This window comes from Dendronephthya gigantea, unplaced genomic scaffold (assembly GCF_004324835.1).
Source record: "Dendronephthya gigantea isolate DGI-Jeju-01 unplaced genomic scaffold, DenGig_1.0 000105F, whole genome shotgun sequence".
NCBI classification, from domain to species: domain Eukaryota; kingdom Metazoa; phylum Cnidaria; class Anthozoa; order Malacalcyonacea; family Nephtheidae; genus Dendronephthya; species Dendronephthya gigantea.
The window spans coordinates 325,001-346,114 of record NW_021163115.1 but is presented as its reverse complement, the minus strand read 5'-3'; the positions used below and the strand labels follow the sequence as shown (position 1 = coordinate 346,114).

Here is a 21,114-nt window from a genome sequence, read left to right as displayed (position 1 = left end):
TGTGTTTGTTTACACACATAAGAACTAGAGCTCGCTTGCCCAGGTTTGTCTAGGACTAGATTGATGATCCGTCTCTTGTATAAATCGGGCAAAAAATAGAATATTCTATACAATATTGCGGGTGAAATATAAAAAATATATTTTTCTTGCTTTCCATTCCAGGATGCAATCCAGCAACACTTAAACATACAAATTTTTCTGCCTTTATAACTGGGCCGAGATATTATTCACATCCAGGACCACTAACTTTGACCTGTAATGCATCTGGTGATATACAAGAGATGTACTGGGAACGAACTGATGATGATGGTACAGTGCGACAATTGAATTACACAACATTTGGGAAAGTTTCGTCCTTTTGGATAGCAACACTAGACAACTATTTATCCACCGACAGTCCTAAGTTTAGTTTCATCTGCGTAGCTCTGGATATTTGCTGTAATAAGCAGATAACAAAACGATCCAAAACTATAGAACTAAGGAAAACTAAAACTACTCCAAGTAAGTTCTCTAAACATCTTTTCCAACAATTTCTTTACTGATTAGATTATTGACTAAAAAAACATGTCTATAGAATAGCAAAAAGAACATTTAAATATGCTGCCATTTTTCTGCGAATTAAAATAGGAGATTAGTGCGTTAGCTATATTACATAAATCTCCAGTACTGTCCAGAAATAATTACCTAACAAAAGCCGCGGTTAACCGAAGTCAAACCTCGGACCAAGCTCGAAGCGCGGTGAGACGGATGTTGAACGTTAACCTCGGCCTAACTCGGTCTGACAGACATTTCTTAAGATGTTTTCGATTTGATTATTGTGTTGTCGTTCTCAGCTGTTCATAACATTCCGTTCGGAAGCAAACAGTAACCGCGATATTTTTTCCCCTTCCGGTCGCGTCTGCGGTTTCTACCGCGGTGTTAGTTTATTTCTGAACACTACTGTATAGATTAAAATTAAATTCCTGTTAAATCTGACTTATTACACTGAAATTAGAAAAATATAATCACCCGTGTGAACAAGTTAGCACTTTAAATACAATAATGTTTACCAAATGCAATTAATTCTTTCCAACCAAATGAAATAACTATAACTTCGTGCTTCGACGTTCTTGTGCACTCTGTTTTTGGATTAATTATTTTGCTTTTACTAATTTTCTAGGCAAATGCATTAAAGATGTTTTGATTATCGTTGATACTTCAGCTTTTGCTGGTAACATGAAATTTAAACGCCATATTAAATCTTTTCTTCGTGTACTTGTCAACAATCTTCAACTGAATGTCTCACCAGAAGGAAGCCATATTGCAATCATGACGTTTAGTGATAAGAAAAATACTCAAGTACAATTATCAATGCAAAGTCTGAATAAATCGGATGTGGAAACAAGAATTGTTATGCTCGATTATCACGATTTTATGGCTTCTAAACGAAGAACAGATATAGCCTTATCAAATGCAAACGAGGTACGTTACTTTTAGTTTGAAATCTTGTAAACGGTAGGAGGGCTTGGAGGGGCTTGGAAGGGCTTAATTGGAAGGGCTTGAAGGGGCTTGAAGGGGTTTAGATGGGCTTGGAGGGGCTTGGATAGACTTGGAGGGCTACTTGGCAATTTTTGTTGCTTTATAACCATGGTCTCATAGATTTTTATTAAGATTTCTCTGAGAATGCTGGGTTAGCTTTAATTAGCGTTGATCATGAGGAGTTAACCATAGAAAGTTAAAATTTCACTGGGGGAGAACGTTTTGATACGCTTCACGGGCCTTAGCTTTTTATGCATGTAATTGTCCAACGGCCCTAAACTATACATAGATTCATTATTTTACAGATATTCAAGAGAAATAATCCACTAAATCATCGAGAAGTTAAAAATGATGTCATAATTCTGCTCACTGATGGAACACCAACGCCAAGGTCGAGGCAACGGAAACAACCGGTACCTCACGACACCGCCATAGCTGAAGCAAAGAAACTGAGAGACAAAGGCATAATCATTGTTGGGATTGCTGCTGGTAACAATCAACAAAATGTTAGAACTGTGCAATTTTTGACGAATATATCAACAGCTGGTCAAACGCTTACATCAACATTTCATGATTTGATTCTGTTGAGCGACAGAATTGTCTACGCTTTCTGTAGCCGTCATGTTCCGACAAAGAGTGTTGATGGTCTAAACATCTCAACGGCCATTGCCGGGGGAGTAGCAGGCTCTGGTGCATTTATTTTCCTGGCTGGGTTTTCCTTTTTTTTATAGTAAAGAAAATTCAGAATAGGCGCAGAAATAATTCGATCAAGGTAAAACCAACCGTTTCCATATAATCATTATACACTCACTTCAAATTTTTGTTTGTTTCTTTTTTTATTGCATCAAAATTGTTTGTTGTATGCAATAGAAATTACAAATTAATGCATACATTTCAGTTCAATTTCACTTTCTGTATATAACTCTGTTGCACTTTTTTTAAAAAAAAAATGGCAACAGAAGATAATCATTATCCCGCACGATAGCTAGGAAGAAGCTTGCAGACACGGTTACATGCAGTCTTTTTTTTCAGATGTTCTATTTGCTTTAAGTATATCAACTTTTTGAGAAATACTGTTTGAGATATCAACTATTTTGTCCTCAAGTATGCATGACAAAAAGTCTGAATTCAAATATCTGCTGAAGCTGCAGATATCTTTGCGATAAAAAATGGCAGCGAGGTGCTTTTGTTCGCAATTATCTCAGAGTTGGTCAAAATTTACAATAAAATATTTTCTACAATTGTTTGTTTCACATTCTACAAATGTTTTGTTTTATTTCTTTATATGACAGGAATTTGAATCATGGATCACTAACCGCTCCAAAAAGAACAATTCAAGAAGAGCTACACTGCTTGACATGGAAAAGTTGAACAAAGAAAGCGGTGAGTAATTGCAACTGAAAGGAAATTGTTTAAAGAATCTTATAATTTTTATTCTCCCAAAATCAGTCAAAATTTTATGGCACACCAATCGTATGGCGAGTGCGTAGCACGGGCGATTGTAAATCCCATACAGACCCGCGCGAGTATTTGACAGTAAGAAAGAAATCATATAGACGCAAACCGTCGTATACATAACATTAACTTATTAACTTTTGGTGCCCATTTTGTCCTTATAGTCAACCTGCTTCTGGGACATAGGAAAAATGAAAGACGAATTTTTCTTTAGAGCTCCACAAAGAAGAAATTTCATATGTAACTTTATTGAAAGACTGGGAAATTTCGCCAGACCACTTGCACATAATGGAAAAAACACTCGGGGCTGGACAATTTGGAATCGTTAAACAAGCTTCATATACGGCTCCAGGACAGAACAATCCTGAACTTGTTGCTGTCAAAATGTTGAAAGGTAAAAATAATCTTAAATGAATTCATATTGCATTTTGTAATATAACATTTATAGTACGCGTGCTGATTGGTCAAGAAGCATGTTTCTATAATTGTACACGGGACTTTTTACGGGAATTTGTAATTGAATCAAATTATAATATTTTTCCAAACTTCCACACGTGTTTCCATTTAATGATTAGCCGCCGAAGGCGAGGTGATCACAAAACCTATATTCACTAAGCCGAAGACGTATTATGAATTTCGAGGTTTTAGTGTAATTACTCAAATTTCTTAGTTGAAATAAAACAACAAAAAGCTATAGTCACCGGTCAGTGACTATGACTTCAGAGGCAGTGAATCTTGACCAATCAGACTGCAGGAAAATCAACACTCGAAATTTGTACTAAAACTGTATAGAAGCACCGAAAATGTTTTCGATTTAAGTTATAAATTTTATGTAACATGCAACTTTTAAAATCTTTGACGTTGTTTCAGATACTGCAAAAGAGTCTGATATGTCTGATCTTTTGGCCGAGTTGGAGATCTTAAAAAAAATTAACAAAGAACCTCATCCAAATGTAATACGATTTATAGGCGGTTGTTCAGTGGAAGGTACAAAAAAATGAAAAACCATTATTATTATATTTGTTCATTAATATATTTCTTTAAGTAGGTAGGGTGGTTGCAATTTGTATGTGTGTTTAATTGACGTCGCGAGCGAATATCAAATATTTTACTTCAGGAAAACTAATGGTGGTGACAGAGTTCTGCTCTGCTGGAAATCTTCAGAAATTTCTGAGAAAAAGTAAAGTTATTAATAACCCTGACTCGCATATAACTTCCACCTTGAACGATCGTCAACTCTTGAAAATTGCTTTTGATGTGGCAAGTGGAATGGCGCATCTTTCGGACCAAAAGGTATTATGACAGTTGTAACTACTGCACTAGTGCACTAGCTGTCAATCTTTAAACGTTGAATCGCCAATCCTATATAACAATTACTTCGTAATTTGCGTTTGACGGTTAAATAAAGTCCACCAAGATGATAAAATCCATAGTTATGTGTTTTAACATGCATGTATTATGCAGCCTAGTATGATACATCATCATATCGAGTGCGGGATTCGTTATTCTAGCGTGCTGCTTGCTTGGTATTAGAAAAATGTTTTATTAGAAAAACTCGTTGGCATTTTGAGAAAAATTTGGATTTTGCTCATCAACTCAACAGCCATGCAAAGATTACACCAGGGATCGAAGTTCGAAAGCTAATTTGAGGCGAATTTCCTACTATCTAACCTCATTTCCAGGGCCAATTTCCGCGTGTTTGGGCCGGGTAGGGCTACTAATCGTACTCGCAGTTATAAGTATAATCTAATACCCTTTCATTGAACATTTACTGTTAAAATCCTTACTCAATTGCATTTAATTCCATGAGATTGGAAAGTTTTGCTTCTATATTGAATCGGTCGTGGTGAATGAATTGCAAACGTTCTTGCAATAATTTAGTTTGTCCATCGTGATTTGGCAGCCAGAAATATCCTTCTTGCCGGTGAATTTAATAACGTTGCAAAAATTTCTGATTTTGGTTTGGCGAGAGATATTGGAAGTGCTGAGGAATATATACGAAGCAATCAGGTATATGAACTATAAGTAAGGGCAATTTTACTGGAAAATAATGTTTTCATTTGCAAGATTAATTTGCCAAAATAGTGAATCCGACTGTCTGCATGAGGATTTATTTATGATCTATGACTAGGAAATATTGATTTATTCTTAAATTATTTTTCAATATAACGTATATTTGATGAAACTCCTATTGAAAATATTAAAGTAACAGAAGAATCTGGACAAAAAAATGAAGAAAAAAAATGGACAAAAGAGTATGAAATAGTGATTTCTTTTTAAATTATTTTCCAATATTTTTTTGATGAAACTTCTATTGAAAATATTGAACACTTAGAAATTAGTCAAAATTGCAAATGTTTAAATTTTATTAAAAACAGACGCCATATTGACTTTTAAAAAGGCTCACTCCATTTGTGAATGCAAGTTAAAGCGCCTCTTTAGTCTTTTTGCCGCCGATTTTATTGACATGCAATTACAACAAAAAAGTTGACATCGAAAATACAACTTTGTTTTGCTTTGGAAACAGTGCAACTTTTTATGATTTAAAAGCACATAGTATTTATTTTATTAGAATCTTCTTCCTGTTAAATGGATGGCCTTGGAGAGCCTAATTCATGGTATATTTACCACAGCCAGCGATGTGTAAGTTTTTGCCTTTTTTAAAGAAACGTGTTGAGAGAATGAAATCATACACTCTGGCCTATTTGAGCCGTTAATTATCATAGTTCTCTTTTTAAAAGCAAGACTTTTTTACTAGATACTTCAAGCCGAAAAACAATTGACCTTTAATTATAACTCTGATAGGTCTCAGATTCCAATTTTGCGCCTCTTGCAGGTTTTGGACTGTCCACTGTATGTTTGTCCATTAAAAGGTTAAGGACTAGTCATTGTATACTGATTGCACGTTTGTTCCTTGGACAGGTTAGAGGTTGGCCATTGTACGTTTGTTCCTTAACTGGGTAAGGACTAGTCCTTGTACGTTTGTTCATTGGGCAGGTTAGGCTTGGTTTAAGCACAAGACATTCTAGTGGTTTTAGGTTTATTCTTTAGACAGGTTGGAAACTGGATATTATGTTTGTTGGGACGCGGGACGGAGACTGCCCATACTACAATTGTTCCTTAGGCAGATTAGAGACTGAGCGTTATACAGTATACTGGGTTTAGAGATTGGCCATTGTGCGTTTGTCCCTTGGGCATGTTAGAGACTGGACATAGTAAGTTGTTTCTTGGGCAGATTAGAGACTGGACATAGTACGTTCTTTCCTTGGGCAGGTTAGAGACTGGACATAGTACGTTTGTTTCTTCGGTACGTTAGGGACTGGTGGTCGTATACTGAGTTTAGAGACTGGCCATTGTACGTCTGTTCCTTGGGCAGGTTAGAGACTAGCCATTGTACGTCTGTTCCTTGGGCAGGTTAGGGACTGGACATAACACGTTTGTTGCTTGGGCAGGTTAGAGACTGGACATAGCTCGTATATTCCTTGGGCAGGTTAGAGACTGGACATAGTACGTTTGGTTCTTGGGCAGTTTAGAGACTGGACATAGCTCGTTTGTTCCTTGGGCAGGTTAGAGACTGGGCATAGTACGTTTGTTTCTCGTTCAAGTTGGAGACTGGCCGTGCACTTTTGCTCCAGCCTCCATGGGCAGGTTTGGTTGAGTTCCTTGAACATTACTTTTGTTCGTTGGGCGGGTTAGGGACTGCCCATTGTACTTTTGTTTCTTTTTGGAAGCTCAGTTTCCTCCTTCCCCTTTTTTCCGAGTAGACAGTATTGCACAGCATTTATGATGACTATTCAAATAATAAAAAAGGCAAAATCATATTCACAGACACGAATAATGTCATGCATCTGCCAAACATCAATTAATATGAGCGTTTCCGAATTTTTAGATGGAGTTTTGGCGTCCTTGTTTATGAAATCGTGACTTTGGGTACGTGTCATCGTATGGACGAAGTTAAATTGTTTTTGTATCGTACCCTAAGTACGATGTATATTGAGAGGTGAACGAGATCTAGACTAACGCCCGTATTCTAAAAGCTCTCTCACACGGCTCATTTCCATAACGGTATTCCCACTCAAATAGGAACTTGATTTTCATGAAGTGTTTTACTTTGCATCCTTGCGCTGATTAATAAAGAACCGCTTTCTCATTCATCAGTAATGACTAAATTTCAATTTCACACTTAATGATTGTGAGTGAGCTTTTTGAATACAGGCGTTTATACTGGCTTTGAAGATTTCATTTCAATTTGAAATTTTATTATTTCTCTTTTTTTATCAGCCGTTTGTAAAGTCACCATGCAAGGATTAAAAGCCATAATTTTTATTGGCATAAAATAAAACCATGAAATCAATGACACAGAAAACTACTCTGTCTGCAAATTTTCTTAAATTATCATAATCATTTTTCAGGTGAAGAGCCCTACAAGGGGATATCACCGTATAACATAATCAATCATGTCGGATCTGGATGCCGAATGCCGCAACCACCTCACTGCTCAAGTGAAATGTAAGTCGGATACTCTGCTAGCTTTTGTTTATGCCTTCCCAGGACCTAGCTGTTTTTTAAGACGCGCAAATGGAGTTACTCCTGCATGCATTAAAAACGTATATTGTGCATACATTCCTTCCTTCATTCACCTTAATAATATTGCAGGTGTGAATTTATGCGATGCACGGTTATTTGTGTGATGAAAGTGCAAAAATCTGTCACTTCCCTAATGATTGTTCGGCCATTTATGCGATAAATGCGAAATATTATTTCAATAAAGACTCCACAGAAGATTAAGAAGCGTATTGTCTCCTCGCTGAACCTGACGCAATCTAAAGCGTGTGCTTAACGACATTAAAAATTCCAGAAACTTTTTTTATGGATTTCAAAAAATTGTTAGTTAATGTAAGTTAAACAGATTTTTCATGAATTCTTTGAATGTTATATGTACTAACTTCTTATTAACCGAGCGGGAGGTATTTACCGAGAAATATCGGACCGAGGTCTTTTTGAACAGACGGTTACAGACCGAGCTCGACAAGCGAGGTTTAGGCAAAAGGATCTCGGCCCGATATTTCTCTGTATAACCGAGCAAGCCATGCAGGATAATAAAGAGCTTATAATATTATATGCCTATTTAGCCATAAGTCATGTATTTCTACTTGAATTCAAACAAACCAGAAATGCAGAAATTCGAATTAGTAGCTTGGTACGCTGTAATACAAAAAAAAATTGCATTGTTGAGTATACCTAAAACCGTCTGAAGACATCTTATTAATTTCAAAGGCAATTAAAATTTTCTCTTAAGCATTTATTTGTGCCTCTTTTTCAGAATCTGGCAATGGTGCCGGTAAGGCCGGCCCATTACGCGAATCTAATGGACCGTGGCTAGGAAAGTCGTGGGCAGCGAAAAATTCTTCTCAGCCAATTACTTTCTTCGGACGTGACACTTCCCATGCAATAAAAACTTTTAATAATGCATCGGTTTCTTTACTCAGATACGAAATAATGTCAAACTGTTGGAAGGTTAATGCGAAGAATCGACCAACCTTCTCTCAAATCCACCAACGTCTTCATGATTTGATGAGTAATGATGAGGTAAATGATATCATATACCACGAAGATTCTGTCTTCTTATCCATGACGTCATTTTTAATTGCTTTTTGAAAACAAATATTACAGTTCAACCATAGGCAGCCCATGGGGAATTTGTCAACATGCATGGTGTAACTGAACAAATAGCTGAACTCTTAGACTTAGTCCAAAATTTTTGAGAAACACAAAATTTAAATCTGTCATCAATATGCGATTACATCCTTATAACACTAACAGGATTAAATGTAACATTTAGATGACTACCCTAACTGCGTAATAACTATATATGTTTTTCACTTTTTCATCTTTAGCCTTTTAAGTATTTTTTTTCCCGTAGAAATCTTACATCAATGTAAAGCAACTAAAGGATGGAAAGCTTTGTTTGACGATCAACCCAGCTGAGGTTGAGCTCATGGATGAGAAGAAAGATGATGTAAAATGATGTCCGCTTGAAGAAACCATTTCTATTAAATATGGCTGATAATTATGAGAATAATGTAGTTGTTTTCACGGTTTTTCTATATTTTTTTTATATCTAACAACGATCCCATAGGCTTAGCTTTTTGGTAATCACTCGAAATTGATAGAGACCTCAAAATCGTAATCACGTTATGAATTGCCATTCTCTCACGATATTTTATCCTTGAAAGTAATATTAGATTGAATAACTAGATCAGTAGGTGTGATTTATTTATCTTCCCTGTCTATGGCCCTAGCAAAGTGTTTCAAAGAAAAATGAAAAAGAAGATCAACTGTCAACTAACAAACACAACTGAACATGAGTTTAGCAAACATGCATAAAGTGGCAAAGGAAGAACAAGTGTGGATGTTTTACAAGTCCAATGTGGACAGAAGTCATTTTATAAAAATGCCTTGATATCGCTTTTGCGGGAATCCTTTGTTACGCGCTGTTATCGTTGGTTTTATCAGAATCGATTATGAATCAATAATCATGCAATAATGAATATAAATCGACCAATAAAACTATTCGTTGGCGCTTTTAAAAATGTTAGTATATTCCAATTGTAAACTGCATATATAGCTAATAATTCAATTTAAGAGATATTGACATAATATACAAACTGCAAATAATCCCAAGCAGTTGTTTAGGCGTCATCTGCAGATGATGATTCTGCAGATGTTTAAAGTCATATTCAGTAAAGCCTCTATTTAGTCGTTAGTGCATGCATGTTATAGATTTGAATTAATCTAAGTTTATCTTGTCTTTATGTGAGGCATGCGAATCAGTATATTCATTACCAGAAATGCAGGTCCATAAGCGGTTACACGTGGACTCGTGCGGTTGAGTTTTCTGTTCATTATTTCTGGCTGATTCGAAACAGACAAATTGCATATGGTAGCAGGTAGTAATATTAAAAATGGCCCACTTGAGATGCTGGCCACGCCACTTAGTTCAATATAGTTGAATAATTAATATTTGTATAATTATCATAGCAACTGCAATGAATCATAGTAACAGCTAAAAGAGCTAATAAAGGCCATCAAAATGAACTTCGCCCGCTTAGCGGGGCAGCCCGGCTTACGAGATCTCGACGTTGACACGTCACAGTTTGCACAGGATTGAAAATTTATATAACTATATAATTTTATAATTATAACTATAAAATTTATATAAACTATAATATAAGCACGAATTCCAAAGGCAAAGTGTGAGACAAAGTGAATGTATCATGGGGTTTATTTACATTTTTGAACAATTGAACTTCTATACTTTTTAAATTACGATGTGCTTCTGAATTTCGCGATCGAACAACATTTAGGTTCGCAAGGTATCTAAATGAATATGAACTGTATTGTTTATGTCCAAAAACTTTATACTGAAGACTAGCACGTGTGCACCATGCCGGAGTTAACGCCAGAACAGGCGTCTTGTTTAGTATAATTTATAGCCGCCACCTTATGGCTGCAATTTTTCTTCATGCAGGATCTCTTAATTCTCTTTCTGCTATAAAGAAAAATAACTATGGCTACTATATTAAATATCTGGCTGATGATATACCACAAATTTCATAAACAATGGTGTGTAAAAAATGTAATCAAGTATTGTTAGAGAAAATTAGCCTACATTAATGTTTTTTTAAAAAATGACCTACACTTAACAAAGGTAATTTGGTATCATTATAGCAACCACTTTAATTATGGCTGTAATTTGTCTTCAGGACCTCTTAACTCCTTTTCTGCTGTAAGGACCAGTAACCATGGCTACTATTATACTATTAAATATCTGGCTGATGACTGGAGATATAATCAATCAATGCATACCTAATAGGGAATGCTCCAAAAAAAACAATTTACTTTTTAAGAATATTAATTCAGTCGACTTCAAATATTTTCAATTTTAAATGCAAAAATTAATATAAACTTTAATTAACAATCTGTCAACAATAACAACAAATTTCATAAATCTAAGGAAAATGCAAATCTAAAGTGTGTACAAAGTTCATTTAGTACTATAAGACAAAATACATATGACTTTGGCTGGAGCTAAGAATAATAATATATTACATGTTTTTTATAAAATGACTTTACCCAGTAACAAAGTTCATTTAGTATGATTTGGTTAAATGTTCACCAAAAGGAGTTTTTTATCACTTAGACCTGGTTTACACTTGCAAAGTTTCTGTGATCACAATAGGAATTTTACATGGATAAATATTACATTTTAGTGATAAATGTTTTAGGAAAGTCCTTCAGCGTTATCCACAAAGTCAGTTTCATGCAACATTAATAGACCTTTTCGGTAAATATGTCACAATTACATTAAAGTGAGGTTGAGGGGCCAATATCATTGGGCAACTGAACCAAAGAAAATTTTGCCTCATCGACCTGGTAATTACAAATAACGTCCTTTAATCTGTTAAACTATTTTGCCAAAACAATTCCGGATTACTGGATATACTGTTACCTGCACGTTGGTTGTGTGCTATCAGTTGGAAAACAAATTAACGTAATGGACCTGATAGTTACAAATAATGGCTTTTAACTGGTTATTAAGGCTGTTCTACTACAAAACACTAACACACAATTATGAAGTAATCCAAATGAACAAATGGTATATAGCCATATCATTATAACAGTGATGAACTTCAAGAGAACTGTGGTATTTTCAACTTTGCACAATATAAATACATTCAGTACGTGTTATTTGTTGAAAAAATTTTATGTACGCAGGAAGTAGAATTCTCTATTGTATTGTGATGTGATGTGATGCCATATGTGACGTGTCATGTGATGTGTCATGTTACCTAATTCAATGTAATGAAATGTCTGTGTAACCTTAACTTTCTTTGTCAATTTATGTAAAATTATATTTGACATAAGTTCTGAAAGGCACTCTTCTGATAGAAAAAAAAATACTTTTTGTGAATTCATGTTAATGATATTGTTAAAAGAATTTTATAATAAAATAATTTTTCTTTAATATTAGAAAAGAAGTGTATTGTGTTATATAGATCACACAGCTAAATAGACATACGCTGATGTCATGACCTTAGTCTAAATATCTAATAATATTCTTTGATGTTTCTGTACGTCACTAATTCTACCAATGACAACACTATACAATGACAGTCATATTTCCCAGCGTACTAGCTTATGAGAATCAAATTAGCTAGAATGATTCCCGTAATAAAAACTTCTGTGCGTTTACATGGACAGGCGGGCTTGCCCGCTTAACGAGATCCCACTCGAAATAGGCAAGATCTCGCTTAGCGGGATGAAAATATTTTCATATAAACGCTCCTAGTGGGTTGGCGCCTGGCCCGTTTGCCGAGGTAGAACCAATTTTTATAATTTCTTATGTTTCTCGGCGTTTCTTTTTATAGGTTTGAACACTACATGATTAAAAACGAACAAACGGTGGCAACGTACTTTAATAGATTCTGATGCTAATGTGATATGAACTTTAAACGCAAAGCTAATAAAAGTGTTGTAAATAACTTTATCCCGGCAAGCGGGATGAACAGCCCGTATACACAGCCCCTAAGAATTCAGCCATTTTGTCTTTGACTTCGGCTGCCATGGCAAAACTGCTCTCCATGCACGTATTTGTTTATCGATGCTAAAACACCTGCTGAAAGTTTTATCACCTTTTTGTATATTGCATGCAGAAAAGATCGCAGAGATCTGACGACATTGTTCACAACAACCACTTGTTTTGCTCGCTGTGGTACTTGTGAAGCTATCAAATTCATTCTTCCGGAACAAATTGCCTGAAGGCAAAATCATTAGGTTAATTCGCTATCTGCGGAAAACTGCGAGTAAATAGCAGACAAAAGTCGTAATTCGCGCGTGAATTAATTCGTCCGAAATACATTAACCATTTGCAAAAAGCATTATGATATATACATTAACCATAATTATGACAAATTAATAAAGATGAAAATCCGGTTGTAGATCAACTGCCTCCTTATCAACTGTCCTCTTGATTATGTCAATCATGCCACTAAATTGCGTAAATGTGTTATGTAAATTATAGCAGTATATAGCAGCATGTCGAAACAACCAGCGTGTGAAATGATGATAGCAAAATACATTTAATAATATTACACTGGAGACAGAATTTGACACCACCGAACTATTTGAGCTCGGATTACTCGACAAACATCAAGCCCTGGACATCGACCAAAATGTAGGTATAACTGAAACCAGATGTAGGTATATATGAAATGTTTATTTTGGTCAGTTAGCACTCGTTCGGTTTTAACAACACGTTGTTTATAAATTATCATGAATGATTATATTATCTGACATCTCTACTCTTAATATTAGAATTAAAAAGTATATGTGTTTCTTATATAGCCTTTTCCATTAAAGGCGTACGTCTCTGAGATCGCGTTTCTTTTTTAAATATAACGCAGCAAATATTAAGGTTAGCTAATGTGTGTTAAACCGACTTTAACAAAGAACTAATACACAAGCATTATTCATGTTATTAATTTTAACATTCATTTTTGTGTAATAACTTTTTGCCTCATATAACGACCTTTATGAGTAGGCATTGATTTTTCTGAATATACTTAGTTCATCAGTAAAACTGTAATAATGATTATAATGTGAGTGTACAAAAAAATACAGCTATAACAACTGTTTGCCGGACCCTCTTTAGCACTTGATGACTTGAAGAGCATTTAGGGGACCTCTGGTTCGAAATCAACGAGCTCTTAACGCTTCATAAAACGCACATAAACGAAGCTGAATTGTCAAAATATAAAATAAACATTGAAATACCACATTCATTGATATATGTAAGAAATTAATGTTTTATTTAAACAATAAAATTGTATATAGTATATACATTATTCATGTGCGGTCAAAGATCAGACACGTGTATAAATCCGTGTACTCACCTGAGTGTTGCTGTCGAGACTGTTGTCTTAATCGCTCTGCAACTTCTAACAGAACCGCTCTAGCAGAGCTTATTTCATCCGCATTCATCCCGAAAGAAAAACTAACAATGCTACGCGATAAAAAATGGCTAAAATCTATATTTACGAAACGCTTGCTTTGTCGCAGCACAGGTCGCAGAGAAAACAGACAAGAACGCATTACCACATGCGCGACTTTTGCGCGTGTCACGTGGTAGTAAGAGTCCGATAATGCCTGGGCACGAAATAACGTAGCAGGGGGGTTAGCCCCTCTTTATCATAATTAATATTAACGGACATTTCGCGCTTATATTCATCACCGCCAATATTGAGCTTTCCGCATTCGCATGTTGAAATATTTTCAACAATTTTCGAACATCGAAGTGCCGAGCAAACGGCGTATTCAATATCCATTGTAGCCTAAATTACCAAATATTCAGAAATATGTTGCATATTAAACTACTTCAATGTCCAATTTAACTTTAATTTTAGAAATATGTTGGGTATTGAACGACTTCAATGTCGAATTTAACTTCAATTATAAAAATATATCCAAAGTAAAGCGACATGAATATTGGCGGAAATATGACTCCATAGCGGTCATGCGTTCATTGCGTTGTTGTTGATATATCTTTGTTGAGGATGAATCTTTAAAGACACAGTAAAGGCATTTTATGCGACATTCACAACAGACTATCAGCGTCAACAAGCGTGTTTACATGCCGCCTGAAGTTCTTCTGAAAAGGTCAAATTTTGAAAGCAATAGTGTGTGCCGAATGGATTTCATGTAAAGAACTCTAACAGAGATTTTAGCTATTAACAATAGGTTCGGCAAATGAAAAGTTCGATATCTGAGGCGGACCTAAATCAACAAGGGGAAATTTCGTTTTAGACCAACCAGCAAGCTTGTTTACATTTTCAGTAACAATCAGAATGCATAAATTTTGATAAAAAGTACAATATATGTGACCTTCCACGGGAAAACATACGTTAACGCTATTTCGTTCGTTGAAAAATATCGTTCGTTATCCGTTTACCGTATATTCGTTTACCGTTCAAATGCTTCAAGCGTTCGTTGAAACGATTCGAAAATTGTTCCAAAAGTTCACCCGTTCGATTTACCGTTCGTTGCAACGTTTGCTGGAATTTCGTTCAATCGCATTGGATTTGGTTCAACATTAGATTAAACATTTGCAATGTTAAACTTTTTAGAGGAAGCGCAGAATGTGTTACACAGAAATAATCTTAGAATAGTAGGCTTGTAATGGGGTTATATAATTTTAGCCGAATCGAATGCTATTACTTGCGCTTCATGATTTCTTCTGAGCGTTATGCTGACATTAAAGGCAATATTGCTATTCAGTGCAGCAATTATTTCATTAACGTTCATAATAATATTCATTAATTTCACGTTAATAAACGCTTCATCATCAAAAAGCTTTCTTGCAAAAATTTATCGTTTTTTGAATGCCGGTAATGCAATGATTATAATCTGTACTTAAATACTTTTGTAGCTTCCATAAAGGCAAAGTTCACCACGCGCACAAACAACGTCGCAAGCTATATAATTGTTTAGAGCGTTATGAGCCATATGCCTTGGGGAGGTGCTGTCGGAAGTCCTTAATTAAATGTATGTAAACGGAAAAAACCCGATATCAAAATGAATTGCGGAACTGTGCGTGTTACATGTGTCAGGCCTGATATTAAAACTCGTGCATTTTTCAAATTTATTTAGACATTCAATTCACAAAATTTACTTCATGTATATTGATGTATGCACATTTTAGCACAATTCACTCTCCATGTGTTTTTAAGTCTGCGTAGCAGCGGAGTCTTAAAATGCCTGTCCTCGATGTCACAAACGCGCTCCTTGTTAAACAAGACGCCTACTAGGCGTTATATGATCGCGTCGTTCACAGCGGCATAGCCAGCCCAGCTATCCAAATTTTGTGTTGTAAATGTTCTTAATAATAAAAATGAACAATATACCGAACTATAGTCGCATGTTGAAAGCAGGAGAAACACACAACAGCCCATTTTGAAACTGCTTGAAATCCTTTAGTGCAGGCTTACTCTGCTCGGCGTGTGCAGTTAGTTGTATGTGTAATGAGTGTAGAGATAAAGATAGCACTTGCTAGCATTTTGATCGCTTTATTGATTCTACTGCTTCGAAGTTCGAAGGTGAAACGAAATATGCCCAAAGTGAATACAACACGTGATATAACTAGCAACTTACCTGTGCGCAGGTTCCCGATTAGCGTGATATGGCCTGCAGCTAGCGATGCTGGGGGTCAACCCAAAAGGAAAATAATAATAAAAAAAAAGCCGAAACTATAGATCGCTGTCGCTACGCGACGCAATCAATAACTTAGCATCAAATGTGGTATAGCAACTGCCTAGATAGACAAACACTTCTCGACGTTTCGACCTGAGGGCCTTCGTTAGAAGAGTGGACTTTAAAACAAAGACAACGACTAAGAAAAGATAAGTGACTCGCAAAACGAGTTTTAGACAAAATGAGGTCAAAATATTCTAGGGAAAGCTTGTGAATGAACGGAGAATAGAAAGTAATATGACTAAACATTTCCTTACGAATGTTACGTATAAGTACCTTAAGAGAAACCATAGTCGCTACAATGAGATGTAGATAAGCAAAGATGTATATAACCAAAGAGAAGCGTGGCAGCGTCTTCAAACAACTTAGCATCAAATGTGGTACAACAAATGCCTAAATAGACAAGACACTTCACGACGTTTCGACCTGAGGGCCTTCGTCAGAAGAGTTAGTTCCCGTCACGGTCGCATGAGCAGATTTTCAACGCGCAGAATCGCTTTAAGGCCTCCACTTATAAGTGTTCGTGCGCGAAATCGCCCGTACAGCTTCCGCGTTGACGGCCGCCTTGAAGGCAGACAACAGTTCCAACGTCATACGTACGTACAAAAAATGAGATCGGCCACACTGAAAATGTGCGAGTGGAGGCTGGGTTTATCAGTGTCCTAAAACTTTTAATGTCATGAACATGCATATTAACGTGGTTAATGTAAAGAATATTAATTTTCTATTTGCATGAATGATGAAAACCGACTGGAGAATGGCGGCAACGTTATACGTGCATTGAACTAGTTTTTTTATACCTTTTGTATAACTTGGGGCAGTTTTATGGTTGACCAAGCTGAGCGCGTCGTCCAGCTGACCGCAAAGAAAATCGCACTGTCTTTTGTCTCTTTATAATTTAGACAGTTGTCCGTTCAACCTCGTACTGAGGGTATTTTCACCCAGAGTCTTGTTGTCAGTTGACACATTTGATGCAAAACTGTTTTTTCTTCTCTCATTTGATTCACACTTATTTCTTGTTTTTGCTATTTTCTTAGGAACCATATACAGTATTCTAATATTTGGTTTATGTTTCTCGTTGTCACTTTGATTTTGGGGACTGTTAATGGAGTCTGTGAGACACGACCAGGTATATGTTTATTGATATAACATTTTTTTCAAAATCAACTAATGAATGATTGGTGCCATCGTATTGTTACATGCATTATACACAGCACGGTTGTCTACCGCCGATGTGCTGAATGTGAAAGAGCTCAACCACTTTGGTCATATTAAGCAAATTTTCTCCCAGTACAGTGGGCTCAGTATTTTAGGTCTTCGCATCAAAAATTGAAAGCTTTTCGTTTACCCACTCCTCTCGATTTTATGTAAGTTTTCCGTTGACAATAATTATGAGCTTGTAAAAGTTGGAGAAACTTGTTTAATTTGGATCAGCATCAGCATCAACATCGGCAGGGTTACCGCAACAGGAAAACCCAATTACTGCGGCCCCGATTTTACGGGGCGGGGAACCATTTTCTGTGAAGAAAGATTCCATCCTTTCCATCCAAGTTAATTGGCTGCGAAACCTTTCCCTAGCTATAGTCGTGCATGTCTTGTGTGTCCCTGTGCTTGTTGATCTTAGCGGATCGACCATTGAATCTCGAACTATAACGACAGACAGTGTGGAACCGAAATCATTAGTAACCCCAATAAATACAGTAAAAAGCAAATTCCGAATAAGCAAGACATCTTGAGAATCAAAATATAATTCAAACAAGACACAGATTAAGACTTTATTACAAAGTCATCTTCAGACACAATGAAATACAATACTTTACAACGCATATGTATATATCAATATATATCAGTAGGCCTGATGATTGCCTCTGTGGCATGAAACTCAGAGTAGCGATGCCAATTTTTTAAGAATTATGTAAATGAATAAATATATATTGCTCTATTTGCTTGCAGTATTGAGCACTCTTTTATCTCATACGAAGAATTTCTTAATAATTGTTTATATATATATATATATATATATATATATATATATATATATATATATATATATATATATATATATATATATATAGACGGAAGGCCGGTAAACCAAGCTGAGCGAAACATGATAAGGTTGTCAATAAAACTAAATATGTATGCTATATTTACAATATGTTAGATAGATTTAAGAAAGGAAAAGAAAGACCTGACAATTAAAATATAGAGAGTTCTTTGCTGGCTGGCCAATAAATACGGTAGCGAACGGTACTTTTAATTACATAGGGTAACGAACTTACATAGAAAAACTAGAATACGAACTATCTTTCGCTTGCCCAAGTTCCTCTAAACTTCTTTCATTTTCCATTGCAGAATGCAATCCAGCAACAGTAAAGAATATTAAGTTTTCTGGTCCTATAACTGGGCCGATGTATTATTCACATCCGGGGCCACTAACTTTGACCTGTAATGCATCTTGTGATATACAAGAGATGTACTGGGAACGAACTGATGATGATGGTAGAGTGCGAGAATTGAATTACACAACATTTAGGAAAGTTTCGTCCTTTTGGATAGCAACATTAGACAACTATTTATCCACCGGTATTCCTAAGTTTAGTTTCATCTGCGTAGCTCTGGATATTTGCTGTAATAAGCAGATAACAAAACGATCCAAAACTATAGAACTAAGGAAAACTAAATCTACTCCAAGTAAGTTCTCACACCATTTTTTCATTGTTTTGTTCTTTTAATTACTTTGAAATTAATTTTTTCAACGAGCGAAAATAAAAGAGGGTTTCAGAAACTCGCGGATTTTTTGTGCCTTGCCAAATACGCGCGTTAGCTAAAGACTTATGTAGTCAATTTCATGTTAAATCTGACTTATTACACTGAAATCAGAAGAATAATCGCCCATGTGAACTGGTGCACACTTTTAAATGCAACAATCTTTGATAACTGCAATAATTTTATGGTATTCTTTCCAAACAAATTAAGTATAATTTGGTACTTCGTGGTACTTGTCCACTCTCTTTTGGATAATTTTTTTGCTTTTACTAATTTTGTAGGCAAATGCATTAAAGATGTTTTGATTATTGTTGATACTTCATCTTCGATTGGATTTAGAAACTCTCAACTCTGTATATCCTTTCTTCGTGTACTTGTCAACAATCTTCAACTGAATGTCTCACCAGAAGGAAGCCATATATCAATCATCACGTTTAGTGATGAGAAAAATACTCAAGTACAATTATCAATGAAAAGTCTGAATAAAGCGGATGTGGAAAACAGAATCGCGATGCTCCAATATCGCTATTTGATAGGTTATCATGAAAAAAGAACGGATGCAGCTTTACTAAAAGCAAATGAGGTAAGTCAAATTGTTTATGGTTTCAAATCCATTCAGTTATTCACTGAATATAATTCATACACAGACGAATGCAAGGAGTTGAATGCAAGGATATGGTATTAAAAAAGTAAATAACATTTTTTTTCAAAAAAAATAAATTTTGCTATTATTTTATAGCACTGGAAATATCTCAAATTATCAGCATTACTTAATATATTAACTTTATCGAGTCATCCTAAAATCAAGTATGGTTTTAGTCTTACGTTACTGGTTTGCGACGATAAAAGCATCCAAGATAATATATTATCTTTAGAAATAGCGGCCAAATCAGTAACCATCAGTTTGTGACCTGCTTTCCTTTTCTATATAACAAAAAAAATGTATAATAGCGTCTATATAGGTGCTCTAAATATACATAGATTGATTATTTTACAGATATTCAAGAGAAATAATTCACTAAATCATCGAGAAGATAAAGATGATGTCATAATTTTGCTCACTGATGGACCACCAACGACAAGGTCGGGAAAAGGTGAACAACCGCACGACATCGCCATAGCTGAAGCAAAGAAACTGAGAAACAAAGGCATAATCATTGTTGGGATTGCTGCTGGTAACCGTCAACAAAAAGTTAGAACTGTGCCATTCTTGACAAATATATCAACAGCTGGTCAAACGCTCTCATCAACATTTCATGATTTAATTCTGTTGGTCGACAGAATTGTGTACGCTTTCTGTCCCGGACCCCCCCTTGGTGAGATTTCATTCTTTATAAACTTTCAAGTAAAATGCAGGGCAGAAGAGCTGGTAGAGATCCTAACATGTCAGAAAACATGATAATGAATGATAATGAATATAATGTTGACTGTTTGTGGCGTTCGCGGGGAATGTTTAGTTTTCGAATTTTTCTTTTTTTGTTGCCAAATTTGAAATCTAAGTTTTACAAGAAATGCGGCTAGACTCTTAGCATTTTCCGCGGAGTCCTTTCAATATTATTTCTTTTCTGCCCGGTACAGGAAAAAATTGATGAGCACTTCAGCCGTAGATAGCCTGTTAACGCTACATCAAAAATTTTAGTACCGAAATAATAAATATTATTCTTATTTTTGGCAATTATTAATTTATTCCTATTCATTTGACCAAGGGTTATATATAGACATGTGAAATTACCATTTTAAATTAGATTTTGAAATATTTCGGTTTTCTTTATGCATACACACTATATAGCTACATAGTCGTATATTTTGAATTCTGCCTTTCTTCAAAGAAAATAGCGGGAAAATTGGAGAAATTGCATGATCACCACAATTTACAGACTTTATAGTCTTACATGTATTTTTAGGACCAAGTAAACCTAGAAATTTGACAGTCGTGGTTAATGGAAGAAGTTTAACACTTTCGTGGCTGAAGCCAGAGATTGCAGCTGGTAATATTGTCCATCATTATCTAGTATCCTGGGGGACAAATCAGAGTAACACATCAGTTCAAAAACGGGTTGTGTCGAG

At 35.5% G+C, this 21,114-nt stretch overlaps 1 protein-coding gene across 1 annotated transcript in view; it reads left to right on the top strand.

Moving 5' to 3' along the window:
• Positions 1-13,057: 13,057 nt before the first annotated feature.
• Positions 13,058-21,114, top strand: part of LOC114534758 — an 8,638-nt gene continuing 581 nt past the window's right edge. The window contains exons 1-6 of the mRNA XM_028556232.1: positions 13,058-13,210; positions 17,319-17,410; positions 18,634-18,972; positions 19,329-19,630; positions 20,045-20,363; positions 20,952-21,114. The exon at positions 20,952-21,114 is cut by the window's right edge and continues 20 nt beyond it. Of these exons, the coding sequence (XP_028412033.1) occupies positions 13,209-13,210; positions 17,319-17,410; positions 18,634-18,972; positions 19,329-19,630; positions 20,045-20,363; positions 20,952-21,114 (1,217 nt within the window). The 5' untranslated portion in view covers positions 13,058-13,208. The remainder of the gene's footprint in view (positions 13,211-17,318; positions 17,411-18,633; positions 18,973-19,328; positions 19,631-20,044; positions 20,364-20,951) is intronic.